Consider the following 24621-nt stretch of genomic DNA (forward strand, 5'->3'; position numbering starts at 1 on the left):
CCCGCCCCCACTCATCCCAGTGGTTTCTTAAGCTGTTTTTGGAAGTGGTGGCGCTTACAAGTGAGCCTCGCCCGCCCCTCCTTCAGCACCACAGACAGGACCGCGGCGCCCCGCCCGGAATCCGATGCTTCGTGCTTCTGTGCTGCGAGACCGTTGCTATAGAAACGAGGCAACAAAGGGAGGCGGCGCCCGGAGGCGCGAGGGGCGGGGGGCGTCCCGCGGGCTTCTCGTGCCCCCTCCTACCAAGAGCAGGCCCGGGCCTCGAGACCTAAAGCTGGGGATCCCAAGTCCGCTCTATAGCTAGAGATCGCTATGTGGCCATGGAAACCTCGGGCGATCCCTGTGGACGCCACCTCACTCCCGGGTAGGGGGCGCTAGGCCGGGCCCTTCCAACCCTGGCAGGTGCTCCCCGCCTGCAGCTCGCCCAGCTGCTGGCGTCTAGGGGGCGGGCTCCAGAGGCCCCGCCCAGGTCTCGGAGCCAATCGACGTCCGGGGGCGGGCGGGGCAGGCGCGGGCGGCGGCGCAGAGACGAGCGCGGGTGGAGGGCGCGGACCGACCGAGCGCACCGACCATGGCCTCCAAGTGTCCCAAGTGTGACAAGACCGTATACTTTGGTGAGTATCCACCCGCCGGCCGCCTTCGCCTCCGGGCCCCTGGCTGAGAGCCACACCCCGGAATGTACACGGATGGGGTGCGCAGCCACCGTCTTGGGATGCGCGATCCGATCGGTAGCTAAGCTCGCCACGCTGTTTTCGCGGGTGCGGCCCGAGGCTCGAAGGTAGTGCTGCGCGGGGCGAGGGAGACCATCTGGGATCCTGGAGAGGCGGGTGGCGTCGGAAGTGCTCGGTAGGCACTGGTCGAGGTACGGAAAGTCCTGGTCGGCCGGAGCTAGGAGCGCCCTCCTGGCCACCCGCATGTTCAGCTTATCGCCCTTCTTCAGCGACGCTCTTCGGGGCGGGATCCAATGAGGTCCGACGCCCGAGACTGGTCCATTGAGATCCCCTGGTTTCCGGCATCTCTTCACCTTATGGCTGCCTCCCAGCCTGCACATGGGCCCACTAGTGTGACCCGGAGTAGTGAGTGACCCCAGTGCTCACTTCGACCTCTGCCCAGGCCACTGGGCCAGGTCTGGGATTTCGGATTCAATCCAAGCGGGGGCGACCTTGGCTTCTGCCTCTTACGTGCCCCAGCTTGCTCCCTTTCTTGGCCATTTGCCTCTGCAGTTTCACCCGGGGTGGGGCACTGGTGACACGTATTTCTCCATGAGCTTGAGAGTGCACTGGGTGACTAGGACCCTGGCCTCTTGGAGGTCAAGGCCATCTGGGAAGGAGGCTATGGTATGCAGGAATTGGTTCCTGCTAAGGTAGCCCCTGAAGGCAGTCACCTTTATCAAGCATCCCCTGGTTCCTGATCTGCTAACCTCCTGGGGCTATGTTCCTAGCTGAGCAACTTTGCCAGAGTAGCAGTATAGTTGCCACTGAAAAATAGACTCAGGGCCAGAATAGAGGAAGACAGGGGCATGAAAGGACAGGGACTCTTATGCTCTTCCCAAAACAGCAGTCGGTGTCCAGGTCAGTGAACTTCTTCAGATGACGGGAGTGGAGGAGAGGCCACTTTTGTTTGTTCCCAGAGTGGAGGGACCGGATTTGGCTTGGAGTTGTTCTGGGTGGCCTGGAGCCAGGGGTTTCCTGTTGCCTCCTGGAGGGGACAGATTGCCTGATTTCAGCCCTTTTCCTACAGAGAACTGTCTAACAAGCCCCTGGGTGAAGACGGTCCTCAGGGCCTCTCTGTATGACTTTGCTCCAGGCCAGCTCTGGACTCTCTGGAGCCTTGGCCAACAGGCCACCCGGAAAAAGCACTCTGCCTGCTTGGGCGCCTCTGGCTCTCAGCAGAAAACAAAGGCTCCTCAGAGTGGGCTGGCTTCTGTTCTGTGGGGAGGCGATGGGGGCCCAGAATAATGCCCTCTCTGCCCAGCTAGGCTGTGCCCTGGCAGCCCATTTCTGAGTAAACGCTAGGCCCAAGGGACCCCAGGGTGCTGTGATTCCGATTTTTCTTCCAGAACACATGGCCAAGTAGGGAGACCATTCCCTTCCAAGCTATTAGACCTAATCAATGCTGTATTCCCAATTTGGGTCTGTAATGGGGCCATCGACCCAACTAGTGGGTCTGAGGGTCAGCTCCCTGCCCCATACATGGCCCACATCCCAGAGCTGGCCAGAACATAGTGGTTTTGGCAGCCTTGAGCTGCAGCTGCCACAGCCACTGATGGCCACCCCAACAGTCTCCTTATCACTGTCCCGAGAAAGAATGCCAGGCAGGCATGGGAGCCAAGCCTGCTTGCCATCCAGGTAGCTCCTGCCTTTTCTGGCTCACCTGTGCCTTAGCGTCACAGAGGAAACTAAACAGCACTGTCCCAGGGCAAGGGTCTGGGGAGGGGGGGTTCCTGGAGAACACCTGCCCGTGTCCAGCAAGTTAGGGCTGTGGAGAGGACTTAGCCGCAAGGAGGATCCAGGCTTGCTGCCCAGCGGCAGCACTTCCCAGCAGGGGGAGGGGGGCTCTCACAGTAGGCTGTGCTCCCTGGCTTTTGCCAAGGTTGTCCAGAGGAGGCATGGCCCCAGAGGGACCAGTGGGCCGCTCTTGAGAAAGGAAGGCTGGAGAGCTGGCTGTTTCTGTTATCCTCTGAGTGGAGTGCCAGAGCCAAGCAAGCACAACACCCCTCCCTCCTCCCCCCCCCCCCGCCACTCTGGCCTGGCCCCTTCCCTTTGGAATTCCGGCTCTGCTTGCTCTCAGCTCAGGCCCTTCTTCCTGCCCACTTCTCCACCCTTTTCCTGCCTTACTCCCATGGGGGAGGCCCAGGCTTCCGTCCATTGGGGGCAGTCATTGCCCTGGCGGCTGCGGGGTGGGGTCCACAACCCTCAGCTGCTGGTCACAAACCTTTGGCGCCAAACTGGCAGCTGGAGGCAGTGGGTTGGGTGGAGTGAGGTCTCAGGGCTTAGGACGAGGAAACCAAATAGGGATCTTTCCTGGTGGTCCTGCCACATCCAGGACTGGTGTTCCCTCACCTGGTACTGAAGATCAAGGGTTTTTTCTCTTGGCCACGGACTCTGCCTGGCTCTGTGGGGAGGGGGAGAGGTGTGAGGAGCTGTACCATGAGGGTGAGGCAGGGGTTTTGAGGAGCAAGGTATAAATAGGTGCAGAGAGCAGACACTGAGGGGTTAAACCAAGTGCAGGCCTGAGATGAGCAAGGACAAAGGGCTCCAGGATGGCTGAGGGAGTCTCTGTAAACAGTAGCCTAACCTGGAGTCACCGTGGGAGGGGTGGGAGTGGAGCTTGATGTCCGCCAGGGGGTATGAAATGCAGGGATGTGGGGCCTGGAACCTTCTGGACTGCAAGAGGAGGAGCAGGCACTCTGCTTTGACCTCCTCCTCCCCTTCCTCTCTACAGCCGAGAAGGTGAGCTCCCTGGGCAAGGACTGGCACAAGTTCTGTCTCAAGTGTGAGCGCTGCAACAAGACACTGACCCCCGGCGGCCATGCTGAGCATGATGGGAAGCCCTTCTGCCACAAGCCCTGCTATGCCACACTGTTTGGGCCCAAAGGTAAAGTAAGCAGGGTCCCAGCCAGGCCGTGGTGACGCACGCCTTTAATCCCAGCACTCGGAGGCAGAGGCAGGCGGATTTCTGAGTTCGAGGCCAGCCTGGTCTACAGAGTGAGTTCCAGGATACACAGAGAAACCCTGTCTCGAAAAAAATAAAACAAAGTGAGCAGGGTCCTAGCCCGGCCTAAGACCCGGAACAGTGCCTGTGTATGCTGGGGCCTCAGATCTGGGACAGTCCCTGTGTATGCTGGGGCTCGGTCTGCTGTTTTCTTCCCTGTGCCCTTCCTACCCTGAAAGCCAAGAAGCAGCTTTGGGAGAAGCTCTGTGTGAGATGGGTGGGGTCAGGGCCTCCAACCATTAATCTCCTGGCATACCCATCATCTACAGGTGTGAACATCGGGGGCGCTGGCTCGTACATCTACGAGAAGCCTCAGACCGAGGCCCCTCAGGTCACTGGCCCCATCGAGGGCCCTGTGGTGCGGCCTGAGGAGCGGAAGACCAGCGGGCCCCCCAAGGGTCCCAGCAAAGGTGAGGACGGGCTCTGGGTGGGAGTTGGATATGGGTGACCAAGGTCCGCCCTGACCCAGTTCACCCCTCCAGCCTCTAGTGTCACCACGTTCACTGGGGAGCCCAACATGTGTCCTCGATGCAACAAGAGAGTGTACTTCGGTAAGTGACTCCCACTCCCCACCCCACTGACTCAAGGAATGTTGTGCCTCTGCATTGGGGTTACCACCAACCACCCTTTTCCCTCCCTCCCTCCCAGCTGAGAAGGTGACCTCTCTGGGCAAGGACTGGCACCGGCCCTGCCTGCGCTGTGAGCGCTGCTCCAAGACCCTGACCCCAGGCGGGCATGCTGAGGTAAGGGGTACACTTGGGACGGAGGAGGAGACAGGGATGAAGAGCACGATGGAGTAAGGAATTCTGCCACTCCCTGACCTGAGGTTGCCCTAGGCTAGGTGTACTGCCTCTGGCCACTAGAGGGCAGGTCGTGCAGATGCTCCCTGGGGCTCTGCTATTCCCGTCTAAGTGAGTGGGCCTGTACATGACCTTTGAAGCCTCCCAGTCCTCAGGGAGCTGACTAGCACATCATCAAGGTCTCAGCCTGTCTGGGGAGGGAAGGGAAGGGAGGAGGGTCTATGCTCAGCTTCTCTCTCTCCATTGCCCGCAGCATGACGGTCACCCTTACTGCCACAAGCCTTGCTATGGAATTCTCTTTGGACCCAAAGGTGAGTCGAGTTCCGGTAGAGGAGGCGAGGACCTCTTTCCCTCCCCAGATCCCTGTTTGTTCCTGCTCAGCCACACCGGGCACTTTTCTCCGCAGGCGTGAATACTGGTGCAGTGGGCAGCTATATCTACGACAAGGATCCGGAGGGCACAGTTCAGCCCTAGATCTGCAGATGCTGTCCTCGGGTCCCATTTGACCCAGAGACAAAGTGGCCTGTTGCCTAGTCCTGCCTCAGCGTGTCTCGCCTGCAAATCCGGGACCTAAGTGGTGGAGGAGAAAGCCTGGATAGTCCCAGAGCTTCAGCCCCCTTTGTCACCTTGGCGTGTCCCATGTTGCCCACCGTCTACTTTCTTCTGCGTGCCTCCGTAGCCCGGTAGACCTGTGTTCCTGTGTCCCTGATAGATTTCCAAGGTGACTGTCCTATGATATCCCTTTGCCCACACCTGCCCACCAGTATTATTTATGCTCTGCTTGCCGGTGATGGCCGTGAGCTCACAGCATTCCCGGGGTGATGGTTGGCGTCCCTTCGAGGAGCCCTCTGTTGGTTCCCACACTACTCCCTACCTACCCTCACGTGGTTCACGGCTATGGAGACTTTTGCTGTCAATAAATAGTTTGGTTTGAGGATTGCAAGACCCAGTGTCTGTGTGTGTGTGTCTGTGTGTGTGTTGCATATAAACACAAGACTGTACCCCTTTCTCCACAAACATCCCCTTGTATCCCTGGGCCCAGTATTGGTAGGGATGTAGTCCAAAGACATTTCTGAACTGGGGAGGCCGACCTAGGCATCAGTGCCAACAGTGAAGTGTGTGAGAAGCAGGGAGGGGCTGCACTGGGCAGAGGAGGGGTCAGGATGATGGGTAGATGGAATCTATGGAGGACAGAAGTGAGGTATATACCTGTGTTGAGCATGGTGAAACACCACAGGTGTGTGAAGTCCAACTTGAGAAAAGCAGGAGCCATGTAATGAGGCCTGGAGGCAGGGACCAGAAAGGTCCTGTGCAGAGCGGTGTGTGGAGCTGGTGAGAACCGGGTGGAACCTGAAGTTGAGGACGGCCTAGTACTGGCCAGAGAAGTCCATGGAAGATTAAGGGTGCTGTTAGACGCCAGTCCGACCACGCTCAGCTACGGCTGTGTCCGTCCACACGACAAGGCCTTTGACACCCTGACTTGTCTCTAGTGTATGGCCCAGTAACAACGTGGACAGTCTGTTAGGCAGTGAACCCTGCCTCCTCAAGTGGCCCAGCTTCTGGGACTGGAACCCGCTTCTCGCAGTGGGCGTGTCCTTCCTTCACTTGCTTTCCCCCGAATGCCCACTAGAAGGCGCCCCTGCATTTCAATGGCGCATGGGGGACTTTGTCTGATCTGCCCCAGCTAGCTAGTCCTGCTCCCTTCAATCCAAGACTTAGTGCGTCTGGGGCAAGTGGCTCCCAGATCTGGTCACTGCCACGGGGCAAGAAGGATTTTCAGGTTTGTCCTTGGCTTCTTGTCCAGCCGTGTTGGCCACTGACATTGGTATGACTGTGTCCGGAGCTACTGTCACATGCACACCGTCACTTCCCTGGTTGCAGAGTCTGCCCCTCTCTTCACCCTCGCTAAGGGAGGTCCTCACCAGCAGGTATTGGGCTCTGGGACTCCTCCCCCATATGACCTTTCCCACCAAGACGCCTCTTCTAGGCTGCACATTTTGAATTGAGCTGGGCAGCTCTGGCTCTTCTTGGCTGGCGGTGCGTGGGAGAAGAGGGGACGATGAATTGTCAGCCCCCAGTCTGAAGGAATCGAAGGGGCGGGCCCTCCTCGATCCTGGGCGGAACCTTTGAGGACAAGAAGGGGATTCCCCTGGTTGGGCCACGAGGGCAGGGGTCTTCCCAGGGCAGATCCATCCCCGCCCTGAGGCCAGCTTTGCTGTACATCGGAGGGGCGGGGCAGGATCTGGCCTTTTCCTGCGGAGGAAGATGACGTTGCTTGGTGTTTGTTTCCAAGGAGTTGTCGTGGAAACGCGGCGGTGCTGCGACTGTTTGTCTGGGTCTTGTTGCCAGGCGGTGTCCGCTGCATAGGCAGGTCGCGTCAGTGGCACCAGCTTCCGATGCACCCAAGATGGAGGAGAGAATAGAGGCCTTTGTCTGGCATCCACCCTTATGGGAGAGTGCCCTGAGCTTTTCTATCTCCCAAATAAACACCTAGACTCAGAGATGCCTCCACATGCCAGCAGACTATCTCACTCCATTCCAAATTCTGCCGAGTCCAGAACCTCACAGGGAGACAGCCCAGGCTGCTCTGCACAGTTTAGTTGCAGGAGTTCCCCTGACGCGCCCTGCCACACGACCACCACCCACCTATCTAGCCTTGCTGCACTCTCCAACCAGGCCTTCCGAGCTCCTCTCTGCTTACCAGTATACTCAGCTGGACTTCTTTATGGGGTGCCCAGCCTATGGCTCCTTCTCCCCACTTACCTTAATCTTTGATCATCTGGCCAACACCCTAGCATCCGCCCTCCTGCCTAGCCTTGCTTCTCCTGCATCGGCCCTGGGAACCCTTCTGCCCGAGTCTTCCTCAAGCTCCTGGCTGCCTGCAGATCCCATTGATCTCTAGATCTCACATGGTTGGCTCTGCTCACTGGCTGCTGACTGAAGCCTGTGGGCAGGGTATCAAAAGGATCACCACGTGCTAGTGCTCTGGCTAGTGCGTGGGTGCAGTTTGGGCTGGCCGGAGCCCAGGGTGCCAGGTGTGGGCAGCCCCTTTTCCCAGGCCAGACTGACTGCGGGGGTGGGCTCCAGGCCATCAGCTGCTGGTCTGGAGAGACTGGAATTCCAGGCGGTTCTTCCTGGGCTTCGGTTCCAGGAAGCGGTCACTGGGCACGGGGCAGGCCTCAAGGAAAGCAGGGGGCAGGGTAGGTAGCCCATCTGACCAGAGAGATGATAGGTCCCAGGTAGGCAGTGCAGTCCTACTGAGAGAAGGGTGGCTAGGACCCTGTTTCCACTGTCTACCACTCCCTTCCTGGCTATGACGTTACTTCTGGAAAAGAAGGGATCTGATTGCTGTCCGCCTAAGCCTGAGGCATAAGGCCTGAGGGGTGGAGGAACCTGTCTGGGAAGCAGTGTTCAATCCCTTCTGACTGTGGTCAACCATCCCTGCAGACCTACCCTCGGGCCAGATCTTGTGCCAGACGGGGGTCCCAGGAGACAAGCTGCTGAAAATAGGCCCTGGGAACTTGTAAATGTCTTCCACTGGTCTGAGGGAGAAGGAGGAGGGTGGGCCCTAGGGAGGCCTGTGCTGTGTGTGTCTGGGCTCAGTATGTTCTCTAATGCGTGTGCTGACATCATATGCACCTGAGAGAGAGCAAAGGACATAGGGCAGGCTCAGATGACCTCCAGCCCTTAGATGGACATCTTCACACGTGACTACACCCTCAGCCAGGTACCAGCAGAGCCAGTAGATAGAGTCGTTTTTGCAACACTGGAGAGGTCCCCCTTCCCTGAGCGGCTGAGTGTTCCTAGTGGGAGTGGGCTCTGAGATCCCTCAGTGGTCGTCAGCCCACGGGGCTCAGCCCTGCCTTCTCTGGCTGGCCTCGGGGTGTGGTACCCCAGCCAGTGCTGGCTGGCCCCGGGGCGTGGCACCCCAGCCAGTGGAGGGCGCATGGGTGTGTACAGAGAAGGCTTGAGCAGATAGATCATGGTTCTGTGGCCTCCCCTCCCCCACAGCCTCTATGCTGTCCTGGCATAAGCAGTGGAGAGGTCACCGTGTGCCCTCTGAGTGCTCGTGCAGAGCACACCAGGCCTTCACTTGGCCCAGGAGTCCTGGTCAGTCGTCCTCCTCCAGAGATAGCCTGGGATAAGAGGAGGCAGGTAAGAGTGTAGAGTTGGTCCTCAGGAAGGCTGGCCGGGCTTTGACACCAGCTGAGCCTCGGCCAAGAGCGCTAAGGCTAGTGGTCTGACTAGAAACAGCAGTAGCAACAGCGGGTGGGCGGGGCATTTGTGGGCGGGGCATTTGCAGACCCTATGGAAGATTTGGAAGAGTTTCTCCCCCACCCCCAACCCCGGCCACCCACACCGCCCCGTTGTTATTTTTTTGAGTCAGTCTCATTTAGCCCAGGCTGGCCTTAAATAATCTATGTAGCTCGGGTTAGCTTTGAATCTTCTTGCTTCCACCTCCAAGTACTGAAAAAGAGCTCTCAGACCAAGAGCAGGCTTGTGTGTTTCCAAGGCAGATGTGACTTTTGAGGGAGTGAAGAACTGCTGTGAGCTAAGCAAACAAGGATGGTGTTACCTTATCTCTTCATCACCATCCCTGACTTTTTCTCTTTTCCTCTTTTCTCTCTCCCTTTCTCCCTCCCTCCCTCCCTTCCCCTTCCTTCCTCCCTCCCTCCCTTCCTTCCTTCCTTCCTTCCTTCCTTCCTTCCTTCCTTCCTTCCTTTTCTTTATTTCTTGACAAGGTCTGGCTCTGTAGAGCAGGCTCTGTAGCCTCAGTCTCTGGCGTGGCTCTAGCTCATCACAGGCCTGTGAAGCCGTGCCGCGGCTTGTATATGTCTTTGTGTCTTTAAGTGGATACATCTGAGTGGAATGTCTGGAAAAATCTGCTGTGTACCAACAAAGAAGGTATCAGCCCTTGGCACCCTGCCTTGGCACCCCTCCCGTGACCATGGCAACAGGAAACAACATTCGGGAAGGTGGAGAAGGTTCCTGTGGCTTGGGGTGGGGCTAGCAGGGATGGGAGGAGGAGCTATCTCTGGGGAGGGGCAATGGATGGAAGGACCGTGGACCGGGTTATTGACCCACCTGCCTTAGCGCTTATCTCTTGGGTGAGAGGTAGAAAGAGTCTGTCAAGAAGTCCCTGGGTATTAGCTAGGTAGTGGTGGCGCACACCTTTAATCCCAGCACTCAGGAATGAGAGGCAGGCGGGTCTCTGAGTTTGAGGCCAGCCTGGTCTACAGAGTGAATTCCAAGACAGCCAGTGCTACACAGTGGAACCTGTCAGGAAAAACAAAAAAACAAAAAAACAAAACAAAACAAGGTCTCTGAGTGCAGATACGTAGAAACACAGCTATTTGCTTTGAGAGAGACCACTCATAGGACGGTAGAGCCATCCCCAAGGATGCGCATCCGAGCATTCAGCCTCTGGTACACACACACCACACACACACACACACACACACACACACACACCAGAGAAGAGAGGAGGCAGTCTGCCAGGTGCCTTGTTCCTCCACCCAGTGCACACCCCTGGCAGGCAGCAGTTGGCTTCTCCCACGGACAGTGAGGTAGCTTTGTGTGTGGTCAGGCCCCAGGGATCTGTGCTGGTAGAGACACCGCCCTTCCGGATGGTCCTGGGCTTCTCTGGCTTCTCCTTATATCACCAAGGGCTTTGCTCGGATCTCCCCCTTCTAACCTCTGCCCACAGGATGCTCCTCCCCTCTCCCCTCTCCTTTGTAGACTAAGTCAGGAGCTATAGAAATATGTCCTTTTTTTTTTTTTTTAACAGAAAGATTGAAAGACTACAATAAATGGCCTGGGGAGTTGGGCGTGGTGGTGCACGCCTTTAATCCCAGCACTGGGGAGGCAGAGGCAGGAGGATTTCTGAGTTCGAGGCCAGCCTGGTCTACAGAGTGAGTTCCAGGACAGCCAGGGCTATACAGAGAAACCCTGTTGGGGGGGGGGAAGAAAGAAAGAAATGGCATGGGGGTGGGGGAGCATAGCAGGCCTTAAGTCCAGAAACCACTCAGGGGTGCCAACCCAGGCCTCTAGGTGGGTCTTAGGTAATGACAGGCTAGAAGATGGGAGTCTATCCTTATAGGGCCTATGTTCAACCCTGCTCTGGAGCCCCCAGTTGATAGTGAAGGGCTTCAGAATGTCTTTGAAGAGCTGGGCATTTGTGGAGCTCCAGTTTGGGACAGAGCTGTACCTTTAGGTTAGGGTCCCTAGGAGGAAGGTAGTGTTCCAGGGGGGCTGCGTTTGCTGACCCATGGTACAACACTTATCCCATCTCGAGAGTTCTGACTCCCCACCCCAGCAGTGGTCAGGGAGATGGAGGTACCCCTGACTGATCCTTGCTCAGAGCTAGGTCTGCAGACAGATAAATGGGTAGGTGTGGACAAGAAGCTCAGTCAGGGCTGAACAGTGAGAACTGAATGTCCAGCTATCAGCAAATGCACCGTCAGCTTGCCAGGCAATGATCAGAGAGCCCCAACCCCCACCGAGCCTGCAAACTACTCTGAAATCCAGGCCAGTAGAAACCTCCCAGCCCTCCATATTTACTGTAGGCTTAGTCTATTCTCTAACTGGTACCGACCAAGGCTCAGCCTCCTCCTTAGCTGGGCAGTGGACTTGGACCGCTGAGCTCTGGGCACTTCTCCCAGAGATAAGAACTACTCATCAATTGTGCCTCAAGGCATCAGGGAAACATCCTGGGCATGGCCTCACCCGAATTCCTTGTCTTGACCTCAGGTCTCCAACCTCAAGTTGCTAGGTCAGCTTAGATTCTGTTGTTCCTGTGGCAGGAAGGGCTTTTCTGGATGGGAGTCCCCTCTTCTGATCTCTTCTGATTTCCCCCGTGAAGTTGTGGCTGCAGTCCAGTCAGCTGCCAAAGGTCAGGGTGTTCACATGCGGCTGGCCAGGGTGGACCTCCTGGCGTCTGAGTGGGTTAGATCTGGGAAAGGCTGGAAGGAGTTGGGCTACAAGGCTGAGACTCTGAATGTCCTCAACTCTTTCCGAAGAAGCATCAAAATATGTGCAGAATCCTTGAATGCTAATTTGTGTCTCTCTGCGCTTTATTTGTGTGTGTGTGTGTGTTTGTGTGTGTGTGTGTGTGTGTGTGTGTGTGTGTGTGTGTGTGTGTGTGTGTGTGTGTGTGTGTGTGTGTGTGCGCGCGCGCGTGCGCGCGGGTGTTTTGAAGCAGGGTCTCACCCTAGAGACCAGATTGGCCTCACCAGTTTTAGTAGGATGTCCCGCTTTATCTGCACTTTAGAAGTTTCCTGTGCTCACCCGGGCTCCACCTAGCCCTTGCAGGTGCAAAACGCTAGGCTAGACAGAGCGCTTCGTCCTTCAAGGGGTGGACCCAACGTCCCCTATTCAAGACCTGAGACTTGTCCTGCTCCAGGCAGGGGGCGGGGCCTGAGTCTGCAGAAGCCGCTGGGCTTCTTAGAGGGTCCCGGATAAAGACTCCGCACCCCTGCATGGCCCTTGGCCAGTTTATCTTGCCGGAGGCGAGCATGGACCAGATGACCATTCTTGGCCAGTCGGCCTGGATCAGAGTTCCCAGGGGTCCAAGTCCCGGACTGAGGGGGTGGGGCGGGGGCGGGGCCTTAAAGGGCAGGGCCACGGGGTCCCTGAAAAGCGCGGACCAGGCGGGCGCCACCCAGTCCAGAGCCTACAACCTACTTCCTTCTAGCTGCAGCCACTTGTGCAGGACCAGGTACCGCCATGCCGAAGTGCCCCAAGTGCGACAAGGAGGTGTATTTCGGTGAGCACGCTTGGGTATCCCAACCTCTCTCTACTTGCCCGCGGGAGTACTGCAGGCGGTACGCGGAAGAGTGGTCCAGAGGCGGACAGTATTGGGCTGTTCAGGTGGACCCGGGTGTCTAGAGTCCAGGGCATCGCTTGGGATAGACCCCATATACTTTGCCCGCGGCTTGAGGGTGGGACAATTTGGTGTTAAACGGAACCGGTATCTGTACCTACTCGCTGTCTTATGTTTCTGGGTCAGTCTTCTGGCTTCCTTGTCTCTGGGTATCCAGGTCTCTGTGACTCCCTGGCCTCTGGGTCTCCCCTTCTCTGTGACCCTGGCCTCTGGATCCCACTGTCTCTCCCGCCTTCTGTCTGTGTGCCTTGGGCGGGGTCCCTGCTGGATAGGAAGGAACGCGGGACTAGGGTGGCCCCTCCCAATGCTAAGTAGAAACAGACGCCCAAAACCACGTCCGGGGGGTACGGTCTCGGGTGCTCATTTTCTTGCTGTTCACGTGCCCTAGGACTCCCACGAGAAGTAAGAGGTCTCCTTGTCCCTGCTGAGAAGGGTGTGCCCAGGTTTAGTACAGAGGTCAGAGGACTTTAACTGGGTCTACCTAGCCTCAGATCCTCCACTCTCAAGTCTGAAGGCCTCCTCCTTTCCAGCTCTACAAGCCCTGGGGGGGGGGGGGCGGGGGGTCATATCCCTGTGGTGACACTTGAAAGTGTCCCACCAGTGAGCCTGGTTGGGTGGCCAGGTAGCCCATGCCTTTAGTCCCAGCACTTTAGTCTGGGGAGGCAGAGACAGGAGCATCTCTGTGAGTTCAAGGCCAGCCTGGTCTACAAAGTGAGTTCCAGGACAGCCAGGGCTACACAGAGAAACCCTGTCTCAAGACAAAAACAAAAACAACCTAAAAGAAACTCTCCCACCAACAAGGCGGCCCTTCTGGTTTGTGAGGTAGGATTGGCTTGAGAGTACCACAGTGGCCCTTAACCCTCTCTGGAGCACAGTGGCGTCTGGGGACCCAGGGTGGGCTGCCACACTGAGACAATGAAGTGTAGGTGTCTGTGCAGCTGAAGAGGGGATGCAGGGACTCCAGTGTCTCACAGTGGGTCTGTGCTTCTGCAGCTGAGCGAGTGACGTCCCTAGGCAAGGACTGGCATCGGCCCTGCCTGAAGTGTGAGAAATGTGGAAAGACGCTGACCTCTGGGGGTCATGCTGAGGTATGGGGCCCTTAGGGGGCAGAGGGAGGGGCTGTAGGAGGTGGGGTGAAGGTAACCCCTCCTGTTCTTTTCCTTGTAGCATGAAGGCAAGCCCTACTGCAATCATCCCTGCTACTCCGCCATGTTTGGGCCCAAAGGTATGTTGCTGGACTTCTACCCTAACTGGCCTCCCAATGCCAACCTCCTTTCCCAACATGTTGGTATCCTTATTATTATTATTTATCTTATCCTCTTTTTATCTTTTGCAGGCTTTGGGCGAGGTGGAGCTGAGAGCCACACTTTCAAGTAGACCGAGGTATAGCCCCATCTCCAATCCCATCCAGTCCACCAGTCTACAGGACAGAGTCACCCCTAATAGAGTAAACAACAAAACTTTGCACTCCCATTTGTCTCCCTTTCTTACAGGTTGTGGAAACTCCCTGCCCGCCCAGGCACATGCCAGGCCTTACCCCCGGACAGCAGGGCTCTTGGGAGCCCTCGGTGCCTTTAATAAACCTGACCTTTGGAAGTCCTGTGTTTTTGTCTGCTAGTGTGTGATGGAGGTGCGCTGTGGTGGGGGCCTCAACCCCAGGCCTGATGCAGGGCACTGCTTTTCCTGCTGCTGCAGGCAGTGGCGCCCACTACGCTTTGAGGGGAGCAGGTTCAGGCCGACATCCAACTTCAGGGTCCGTAAAGTTCTGTAGTGGTTCTGGCACGGGGTGAGGTCCTGGCTGTCAGGGTCAGCAGGAACATGGCGTAGGCGGGGCTGGCCACAGTTCAGAGGGTGAATCAGTGGGAGCTGGTTTGGTTCCCTTTTTGAGCTGTTTCAGGGGGGAGTTGTGTGGATTCCTGGTCTATTCCATTTTCACTTCCTGCAACCCCACCCTGTCCCCAGAAGTGCACCCTTGTGGGTGAGCTCTGCAGCTGCTCAGCCTGGTCCCAGACACCTTTCCCCTGAACAGGAGTGCCCTGGGTGACCCGGTGCTCTAACGGGATTTGAGGGTGGCAGTGGAAAGGGCTTTCTGGAAACCCTTGTAGGGCCAGGCAGCTCTCAGCTTTGCCTTCCCTGTGCCACTGGACATTCAAGACCCTTTGGACTTAACAAGGCCACAAAGGTCTCAGAAGTGCCCTGGTCTAGCTTGGGCTCATCTTTGGCACCTACACTGCAGAAACAAGCCGGACAGGCTATTGGTGAGTCCAGTAAGTGGTCTGTAGTGTAGTGTAGTGTAGTGCTGTTGGGTGATTCTGGAATCTCAGTAGGTGGAGGCCACAGTGCTTGAGGTGACCACAGTATGGAGTAGAAGTAGTCCACCTTTGGTATTAGTTTCCTACTAGGAGGGGTGTGGGTATCTTTGGTGTCCAACCAGACCTGCAGAGGACCTGGAAGAGCTGTATGGGTGAGGAGCAGAAACTCACTTTCCCCTGTTGTCTTCCACCCTTAAGGCCCCTGTTTTCCTCATACTTCCAGCCCCTCGAACGTCTCTCAACTGGAGTAGACTTGGGCCTCCAGCAACCTGAGAGGCCTGTAGGAATGAGTAGGTTAGGTGGGGGAAGAGCATAGTATTGCAAAGAAGCCTAAGAGGCAGAGAGTTCCATGAGGGTGTATCAGGAGTTCCTTGGCACAGTAGCCAAGAACGCAGTCTTTGTGCTTTTCAGGGCGCTCCGTGTTTAATGTGTGCAGTAGCACGGCCCTGCAGTGAGGGCAGGAGCAGGTAGAATCTAGCTGGGCGTGGCCATTTGCTGCGTGGCAAGGGGCCAGGAAGGAGACCCTGAGGCCAGATAGCTGAGGGGGGTATCCAGATGAGCGGAGGAAGGTCGGCGGCAAAACACAGGGAGGGTCAAGGTAAAGGTGAGCCCGCAGTCTCCGCACTTCCGGAGGGCGTGGCCATCCTGTAGACGCCGTTAAGCCGGCAGGTGCCTAAAGACAGCTCTGCCCCTCCCTCTCACCTCACTTTCCTTTTCCGCACCGCACCCTCTCCCTCTCCACCTGCCTCCTCCTCCATCTGCCTCTTTCCTGGCTTTATTGAGATGTAGAGTACACACAGTACTGTCTGTCCGCTGTTCCAACTATTTCTGGTGGCGACATCGAGTGCACAAAGCTTAGTTTGTGTCCGTTCGAGCGTACAGGACTCGCCCCAGCAATTCTTCCTGCCACTCGTCGCCTACAGGCTTGTCTCTGGATCACCGTAGGCAGCGTCCGGCCTTTGTCCGGCCCTCCTCCACACACACTGGCGCACATATGTGATCTTTCGCATCCGGCTTCCCACAGAGGCTGCTCTGGCTTCACCTAGGTTGTAGCCACATAGTAGGTTCGTGCCGGTTGCGGAGGATAATTACCAACTGCCTGTGGTGCAGCGTCTTTCCCGGCGCATCAGGTTGCACTCTGGGTTCATTCTGCCATTGTCATGTAGCTACTGTGAATCCTTGTGGGATTCTCAAAGCTTATACCTAGGTTGCTCCTGTAGGGCTGAGTGCAAAACTAAGTTCAACCTTAAAAGAGAGGGCCGCACCCTTTTCTGAAGCGGAGAATTTGCCTTAAAAACTGCTCTTCTAGTGGCGGGAGGAAGAATGAAGATGGGGACAAGGAAGTCTGGGGCTGGCTCTACAAGAGAGGGAGGACGGCTTTCTGAAGAGACTTCTGGCGACGTGGCCCCCGGAACTCCCCACCCACTTCGCAGGGCTCAGCGGCTTCTCGCGGGGGCCTGGCGACCCCTGGCGGCGGGCTCCTTCCTGGGCGGCTTCGCAGAGACACTCCCTTCGTGGCCGGGTGGAGCCACATTGCTCCTTTCTCCGCGCCTCCAGGGAGCACATCGGGCGCATGCGCGCCCTCCAGCATCGCGCTGCCCCAGCCCGGGGTTGCTAAGTCGAGGTGCTGATTGGTGAGTTCCAACGGAGTTGGCACCTCTAATCCCCGCCCCCGACCCCGGAAGTGCCTGCCTATGGGATAGGCTGGTAGGCACTCAAACTCCAGACTCATCTCTCATTGGGCCTGAGGGGGAGAAGGCGGGCCCCATCCGGAACTGTGATTGGTCGGGGTCCCGAGCGGGCGATCCGAGGCTGTCTAGTGCCGGCTGTATGCGGCGGCGGCGGAGCCGGGTGGAAGGGGCTGCCCGGGCCCTGCCTGAGGCTGTCGCCGCGCTGAGTCGGTGCCTGCCAGCTGGGCCCAGCCCCGAAATCTTCCGCCGCGCAAAGTTCGATCGACCAGAGGCGGTGAGGCTACCCGAGTAGGCGGTCGGGGTCCGGGCAGGCGTTGTCGTGGGCCGATGTAGGTGACACCTGATACCCGCTGACTACAAACTCCTCGTTTGCTTTAGGCTCCGGTGCTCTGGCAGCTTCTCTTGCGCGTGCTCTCACCGCTTGCTGCAAACAATACCTGGACCGACCTTGCCCCAGGTAAGCCCCGCCCTCTCAGAAAGCCGCTCCCCAAGGCTTTTGGAGTTTTGTCTTAACCCACCAAGTCCCACCCCATCCAAGCTCCTCTGTTGTCTCCTCCCTTCCTGCAGGCACCTGCTCCTCCAACTGTTGCGCTTCCCACTAGCCTTTACCAGGCTTACCTGGCTACACCCTGAACCAACCGCTCACAGAAATCCTGCCTGTTGGTTATCACTTTGCCTCCTCATAGACTCAGATCTCGCCTCCTTAGTCCACTCTTAGCAGGTTCTAAGCTTAGGGGGTGCTCTCAGGTCCCCAGAGGGATCCAGGTGAAATCTCCAGGTTAGCACCCCCTGAGCTGATCATTTCCCACTCCAGAGGCCCAAGCCTGTGTGGTGAAGTCAGCACTGGGCTCCCAAGGCTACCCCAGGTCTGTGCTGCTACAGTTTCCCGACGGCAGCTCTCAGGGAAGCCGGGAACTGCTGCTGGCCCTGTCTTGGCTCCTGGCCCGAGGACCNTTGCTTGAGCAGCTGCTTGCCCAGACCCGTGTGCAGCTGGGTGACCAGTTGCCCCAGTGGGAGGTGAGTATGTAATGAGGGTGTCGGAGCCCTGCTTTGCCCGGAACCCGGCATGCGGTATTTGCCCTTGGTGCGGTTCTCATCCAGCTTGGAAGTTGAGCTTCCCTGTCCTGGTCCTTCCTCAAGATATGGGATGTATAGCAGGGTTGACTCTTGTTCCCTCTCTACTGTGAGGCCCCAACCAGTCCTGGCCCTCCTGCATCCTTTGTGGAACCAAAGAGCCCCGTGGATCTCCGACTAGTGGAATGGCTGATNGGAAGGCTGCGGTTTAGGTGGCGATGCCTGATCTCTAGTCAGCGGGAGCAGTGTACCCTCCTCAGCAAGGTAATACAGGCACAGGGTTCTTCATCCTGGACCACTGGACTGCTGAGCTTACCCCAACTCTGGCCTTTACAAGCAGGGCCGAACCCTGCATTACCTGTGTCCTGGAGAGCAAGGTGTGGAAGCCCTCAGTGAAGTTGTCTGGTGCCCTCTGCAGCCTCCGCCCCCAGTATTACTGAGGCATCCTGAGCCCAGCCCTGTCCTTTCTGGTTATAAGTGGTCTCTAAAGGTGCCCATATTCGGCTGAAAGAGCTTGCTGGGGAGCTGCTCCCCAGCCTGGGTATATTTCTTCTTGTAGATCCACCTGTACACCCAGGGATGCCACAGCCAACAGAGTCTTGGCCATCTTTCTGTTGCTGAAACAGAGATGCTTAGAGATCCAGAGAGCAGTCAGCAGGTAAGGGTTGGCAGGATGCTGCTGCAGTGGGCACTGCCTCACAGTGGGGTTTGGTCTGTTGGGGAAATACCCGGGCTGGTGTTAGGCTTGGATAGCCAATCACTGTCGTTTGTTACTGTGGGTGGCTAGTATCACAGTTGGGGGTCCGGAAGGAGACCACTGGAATGGAGAAACAGTGCTTTCAGGTCTGAGATGAACTTCTGGTTCTACCTGACACATAGGGAAAGGCTGAGTGTGAATGGGCTGGCTGTCCTTCAGAGCCCGGGGCTAGACTCAGGAGAATCAGTGTGGGGAGGTCAACCGGAAGGCCAGGTTACAGGCCTGGATGTTTGTAGGCCTTACTCCTATTTCATTGCCCAGGGGCCATTCACTTCTTTCCAAGCATGGCTTTTCTAGGCAATGGGCTCCTGAGCTTCCTGATAGACCTGAATCTAAAGAGAGCCAAGCCCAGGCTGGAGAGATGGCTCAGCGGTTAAGAGCACTGACTGTTCTTCCAGAGGTCCTGAGTTCAATTCCCAGCAACCACATGGTGGTTCACAACCATCTGCAATGGGATCCTATGCCCTCTTCTGGTGTGTCTGAAGACAGTTACAGTGTACTCATATAAAAAAAAAAAAAAAAAAAAGAACAACAAAAACCCAACCAACCAACCAAATCTTTATAAAGAGAGAGAGAGCGAGAGAGCCCTGCAGAACAGCAGGCTGTGAGACCCCCTAGGCAGACATGGCCTTCTGTCTGAGACCATGCCACTGAGGAAAGTGTTGGGGTTGGCCCCATCCCAGCTTCTCCCCCCCCCCCCCGTGTTGTCCTTCTGTCTTTCTAGGATCCTACCCTTCTGTCACTGGTGTCTTCGTTTTGCCCAGCTTATCTCTGAGGCTTATAGGACAGGTTCAGGACTGGTCATCACCTTGGGGCTGGATTTTAAACCACCCCGAGTGTTTGGCTGCCTTTGTCGGCCTTGGGCTTGTATTCTTATGCAGCTGAACTGGGGCTTGGAACCTGCTAAAACCTGCCTTCTTCCAGGCACAATTCCCTTGTTTGCCTCTTCCCTCTCCAGTCCAGACTCTACCTCATCAAAGGCCCGTCCTAAGGCTGGGTGGGTGAAAGCAGAGGCTCATGGGGTGAGGGGCGGATGGCTAAATTCCTGGTTTCCACTCTTCCTGTCATCTTCTGGGTTTCTCGCTACAAGGCTGGTTGGCAGATTCTGGATCTGGGCTTCCTGGGTAAGGTACCTGACTGTTGGTGCCAGCTGAACCTATATGCCTAGATAAATCCCGGGCTGGGTACAGCCTTGTAGGACCAGCGCTTGACCTTGAAGTGCTGGGATAGACTTAAGGGTCCTTATGCACACCCCTGACTCTGACCCCCTTTTGAATGTGACTCGGCTGCTGAACTTTGGGTAATAGAAGAGGCCTCCCATGCTCAGTCAAGCACTGCCTGGGACTTTCCTGTGGGACTACTCCAGGGGCAGGGTGTGGGGAGGCCACTGGTTAAGGCACCACTTGTCTCAGAAGCTGTCCTGGGCTGAGACGGAGGACTGTGGACAGCAGTTGCTAAGTAAGGCCTCAGATGAGCTTCTTTTCATGGATTTGGAGAGGGGCTGGCTAAAACCTGCATCTGGCCCACCCGCAGTCAGGTCCCAGAAGTTTCTGGAAGGGTGTGTGCCCAGTGTGTGAGCAGCCAGGCCTGTTGTTGCATTGGAAGTCAGTTTCCTGGGTCACTGTGGAGCCCATAGCCTTCTGTTTGCACCTTCTGTGTCCTTGGTCCTGCTGGGAGGAGGTTCAGGGAGACAGCTGCTTCAGGAGACTGCAGAATTGAGGGTGGAGCCATGGCAAAGCAAAGGGGCTTATTTGCTCATCTGTCACACCCATACCCCACGGTCTGGGGGCATTGCGCCCCTGGGGACTATTCTTGGGGTCTGTATTATCTGCCCTTCTGATGGTGTGTCTAGGTGCCTCGTGTCTGTAGGTAGGGTCTTTGTCTTTGTACCGGGTGGTAGGACTGTGGGCCACCCCCTGTGTCCCACTCACCCTGATCTGGCTGGCTGCTTACATCTCTCACCACTCTCCCATCTCTGCCCATGGCTAAGTGGTGACTCTGATCTCCTGCCTCTGTTGTGCTTGCCCCAGTGGACTGGCCTTGGCTAGCATTCAGGGTCTCTCTCCAGTTTCTCAGGCCATGGAAAACTTCTCTGCGGAGACCTGGTTGGGGGATCTGAGGTGCAGAGGGCTTGACATGCACTGTCTTCTGCAAGGGTCCTCTCCCTGGGTCCCTCATGCAGGTTTTAAATGTGGGAGCACTTACATTTTGTGCAGGTTGTGCCTCTGACTAGGCCTGGCACCTACGAGCATCCCGGGGCATCCACCCTCAGTTTACAGATTGCCAAGCTTTCTGTCTCTCAGAAGGGTCAGGTGTGTTGGATGATGGACGTTCAGAAGGGAGTCCCTAAGTTGGGGTTCCCAGCCAGAGGACCAAGGGTAGGAGATAAAGAGCTAGTAGCTTCTGGCTCTTGCTAAGCAGGGAGTGTACCCCAAGAAGAGATTCTGCTCTGTCACTGATGCACAAATGTTAGTGCAAGACTAGCAAGCTTTGTGCTGCTGAGGATAGGCAAAGGTTATCTTCTGGCCCTGCCCTTCCCCTCTAAGCATGTCTCAACTCTGTCACATGCCCCTCTGCTATGCCTAAGTTCTCATCACTTGCAAACTCTCCCCACAGTTACTTGGGATGGCCCAGCGGGCTCCCAGCTCTTGGGTCTTGTTATCTATGCAGTCTTTGGGACAGCTTCCAGTCAGTGGGTCAAAGACCCCTGGTCTAGAGCGTGGCTCAGGAGCGGGTCGGTGGGCAGTCTGCGCCAGCTGTGGCTTTTCCCCTAGCTTCTGCAAGCACTGGAGAGTGAGAACATCCGCCTGGAGGCAGCTCTGGAGTGGCGGCGCCGTGAGCTGGTGTTCTGGCAGTGGATGGTGAGGGTGCTTTCTCTGCTGCCCCTGCCTGTTCTGGCCCTGCCAGGCTCGTTGATGGTCATGTTTGGAAGCTCTTCCCACCAGGAAGATGGAGACGACTGTAAGGGGTGCTCTGCCTGGGATGTCTGCATGTCCTTACCACTGGGTCTCCCAGAGGTCTGGCTTTTGTGCCTCTGCATGCCAGAGAGGTAGTAGCCGGGGTGTATCAGCTGCCCTGTGCTCTGTAGGCCCTGGGAATGCTACCACTACCCCACGAACCTCTGTGTCTTCTGCCCCACTCAAAACCTGTGCTTGTGCCTGACCAACTCACTGTAGTCTCTGCAGGATACAGTTTTGGATGCCTGTTCCCCCGAGACTCCTGCTGTGACCTCCCAGCCGCCGGTCCTGCCCACGATCTCTGAAGGTGGGCTTGGTGAGCTGGAGTCCGTAAAACAAGAGTTGCAGGCCCTGCAGGAGGAGCTACGGGAAGTGGTTGAGCCCCGGCGGGCTGCGTGGGAAGCCCGGGTGAGCTAGCCCACTCTTCCTAACTCACCCTCCAACCCTACTGCTTTCTCTTCCTGTCCAGACTGGCTGTTCTCGGAGGAGGGCTAGATGGCCATTTGACAAAGCCTCTAGATGAATTACCCTGCTTATTTGAATTCAGTTTGATGAGTGAGTGGGCACCAGATTCCAACAGCAGTGGGTTGCAGTGAGGAGACCCTGCTGTCTTTCACTGACACCTTCTGATTTTTTCCAGGGACCCCCCAGAGAGTTAGGCAACTCAGTGCTGAGCTGCCTGCCCGTGTATCCCTGTTGCATGCACATGTGCCTGCCCAGTGGTCCTCCCCAGCTGTTCTGGGAGCGTGCACACTCACTGACCTATCATTTCTCCTTTTGGGTAGCATTTTAATGTTAGCTGCGGGCCCTTTAGCTCTTACGTAGTCTAATCAACGCTCAGGGGAATCCTCTGGTAGTTGTACACTATCCACCCTAGTGAGGCCACAGACTGCTCAGGCTGTGGTTGAGCCAGAGGTCTCCTCCCCTCTCTCCCAGAAGTGAGGGCAGAGCCCACGCAGCAGAGCACCCAGGACTCAGGGTGGTTCTCTTGAGTGTTCCGAGTGGGTTAGAGGCTGGGAACACGTCATCCGTGTGCTTCCCCCAGACCTGCTGCCCACAAGGTGTTTGGACAGAGTCTGCCCCAGGAGGACTTGTTCCCTCCCATTCATGTAATCCTGGACAGCGGTGGGAAGGGTGCAAGGGGGGAGGGGGGATCCGAGATGGTACACTGAGCCCCGGGGTGTCGGGTGTCCTCAAGAGTCTTACTCTGAGTTCTGAAGGGCCTTACGGAGGGAGCATGGTAGAAACTGCCAGGCTATCCTGCAGCCAGGTGTAGGTCTTCAGAATGGAGCCCTGGAGGTTGAGGTTAGGGATCCTGAGCCCCTGAGTTTTGGGTCCCTGTGTTCCAGTTGCTGTTGGCCTGAACTCCAGTTGCTTTGTGAGGGTGAAACATTTTGGGGCTAGCCAGGCATTTTGTACTGGACCTGGGGGAGTGGGGCTGGCTTTCTGTGGTGGGAGCTTCGGGTCTGCAGAGTTGCCGGGAGCATCTGGAGCCCTTGGCTCAAGAACGTCTGTACCTTCTCTCACGCAGGTTGGAGGCCTAGGTCAGGGGCCAGAGTGGAACAACTCAAGGAAGGCCCTGCAGNAGGCTGTCCAGCGGGAGTTGGCAGCCCTGCAGGGGTCCTGGGAGCAATCCAGTACTCNTGGCCAGCCACAAAGACCCCATCGATTGGTGAGAAGTAAAGATGGGGCACCGAGACCCCAAGGCCTGCAGGCATCCGAGGTGATCAGGACACTGAGCGCCAAGGAGGCCTGTCTGAAGAAGACGTTGTACCAACTGCAGCGTCAGAGTCAGCAGGACCTGGCCAGGCTGGCTGGGGCTCTGCCTGGCTTGATTTGGATTCTGCCTCCTGGACACTGAAGGCCCTAGGATGTAGCCATCTGTGTAGGGGGGTCTCAGAGGCGAGGAGCAGAGAGGTCCGGGCCTGTGTTTCCTCCAGGGCCAGAGCTCTTTTGCCTACGGTTTTGGTGTTACAACAGGCTGGTCCTCCTGAGATGTTTGGAGGGGACCTATATATACGTATATATATATATATAGAGCTGTTCCTGGGGACACCTGGCTGCTGCCCTCTTCCGCTGTCCCTTTATCTTCCTCTTTTTGNCACACTGGGATGTACGTAGTGTACGGTTGGCACCATGCTGTAATCACACATGCCCCAAAGTCCAGGAAGTATTGGGCCTCCCTGAGTGGAACAGCTCTGGTTGTTTCCCTGAACCTCTTTCTTAGACTCTGGCTCTATGCCTCCTCCAGCAGAGCTCCCTCCTGTACTGGGCCACGGATGTGCCTGATGTGTGTGTGTGGTGGGGAGCTGGATGGGAGCCTGGGGGCTCTGCCTGGGAGAGCGGAGGAGAGGAAGCTGTGGTGCAGACAGAAGGCCTTTGTTCTGAAGGCCGCTGGGCAAGCTCAGCCCTCACAAAGCAGCCTGTGTCCAGGATGTGCATACAGCCTGGTGGGAGCTCTGTCCTGACCCAGTCTCTCCCAGCCAGCAGGCTCAGGCGGGTTCCATGGTCTCTGGCCCTACCTTCCTTCCAGTCCCCAGTTCCAAACACTGACCAGGCACTGGACAGCCGGTAGGGTCCACCAGGCAACCTCTAATCTCTTGCTTATCCAGGCCAGAGGCCACTACGTGACTCTGGGATCCTCAAACACTAGAACATTCTTTCGTGGGGGTTTCCTGCTTGTCTGGTGNTGTGTGCTGGAGTGACGGCTCATGTCTGGGGTATAGGTGGCCTCTGGCCCTGAGGCAGGGCACCATGCTGGCTTGTTCCAGTGAATGTTCCTAGGCCACTTCTGGATGACCAGTGTCTAATAGGTCCTTTTATGGACATAGCTCCTAGAGTCTCTGGAACCTCCTGCCTGCTGCTGGGCCTCTGCTGGACCTCCTGGCCTGTAGCCCCTGTTCCTGCTTGTGAATGCTTGATCAGCTCTTCTTGCTGCTTCCACCAATGGGTTCCGACTCTGGTCCAGGGCACGTGGGAGCTTGACTGCCTGGCTCCTCATGACTGATGTGGTCTATAAACAAGTCTACTTAAGCTCNCTGTCTCTGAAAACCACCCTGCTATAGGACTTCCAGTGGTCCTGTGGAACTCAACCTTAAATCCAAAGTGGATTCAGTGCTACAAGCTGTCGCTTCTCCATCTGCTCTGCAGAGTTAGTGCAGTTCCTGTCAGAATCTTGTGTGTGTGTGTGTGTGTGTGTGTGTGCCTTAATGTGGGACTCGAGGGTCTGTAGGCCATGTGAAGGCAAGAGCCTGTAGGGGGCTCGACCATGGGGCTCTTCCTTGGTCAAGTTGTCACCTGGGGAGGACTTCAGAACTAGCTTTTCCACACACAAGGGCTTGGAATAGCCCATGTTTGTGGTCTCAGTGTTCTGTGTCCTCAGCTCCCATACTTGGGAGCCACACAGTAAAGTAGGAATAAAATCTAGTGTCAGT

At 56.7% G+C, this 24621-nt stretch overlaps 3 protein-coding genes across 3 annotated transcripts; all 3 read left to right on the plus strand.

Moving 5' to 3' along the window:
* The first annotated feature begins 506 nt into the window (after window positions 1–506).
* On the plus strand, window positions 507–5457 carry Crip2 (cysteine rich protein 2). Its single transcript, XM_021201880.2, has 7 exons — window positions 507–614; window positions 3445–3597; window positions 3984–4124; window positions 4197–4265; window positions 4363–4457; window positions 4768–4825; window positions 4921–5457. The coding sequence occupies exons 1-7, from the start codon at window positions 572–574 to the stop codon at window positions 4986–4988; spliced, it is 627 nt and encodes a 208-aa protein (XP_021057539.1). The 5' UTR covers window positions 507–571; the 3' UTR covers window positions 4989–5457.
* A 6680-nt stretch (window positions 5458–12137) lies between these two features.
* On the plus strand, window positions 12138–13992 carry Crip1 (cysteine rich protein 1). Its single transcript, XM_021202416.1, has 5 exons — window positions 12138–12279; window positions 13390–13484; window positions 13564–13621; window positions 13733–13779; window positions 13890–13992. The coding sequence occupies exons 1-4, from the start codon at window positions 12240–12242 to the stop codon at window positions 13771–13773; spliced, it is 234 nt and encodes a 77-aa protein (XP_021058075.1). The 5' UTR covers window positions 12138–12239; the 3' UTR covers window positions 13774–13779; window positions 13890–13992.
* Window positions 13993–16533: 2541 nt separating this feature from the next.
* On the plus strand, window positions 16534–23382 carry Tedc1 (tubulin epsilon and delta complex 1). Its single transcript, XM_021202348.2, has 8 exons — window positions 16534–16673; window positions 16778–16856; window positions 17214–17416; window positions 17588–17737; window positions 18033–18131; window positions 21005–21091; window positions 21416–21595; window positions 22719–23382. Exons 1-8 carry the CDS (start codon window positions 16539–16541, stop codon window positions 23046–23048), a joined length of 1263 nt encoding a protein of 420 aa, XP_021058007.1. The 5' UTR covers window positions 16534–16538; the 3' UTR covers window positions 23049–23382.
* The last annotated feature ends 1239 nt before the right edge of the window (window positions 23383–24621 follow it).

The sequence above is a fragment of the Mus pahari genome, chromosome 7 (assembly GCF_900095145.1).
Source record: "Mus pahari chromosome 7, PAHARI_EIJ_v1.1, whole genome shotgun sequence".
Taxonomy (NCBI): Eukaryota; Metazoa; Chordata; class Mammalia; order Rodentia; family Muridae; genus Mus; species Mus pahari.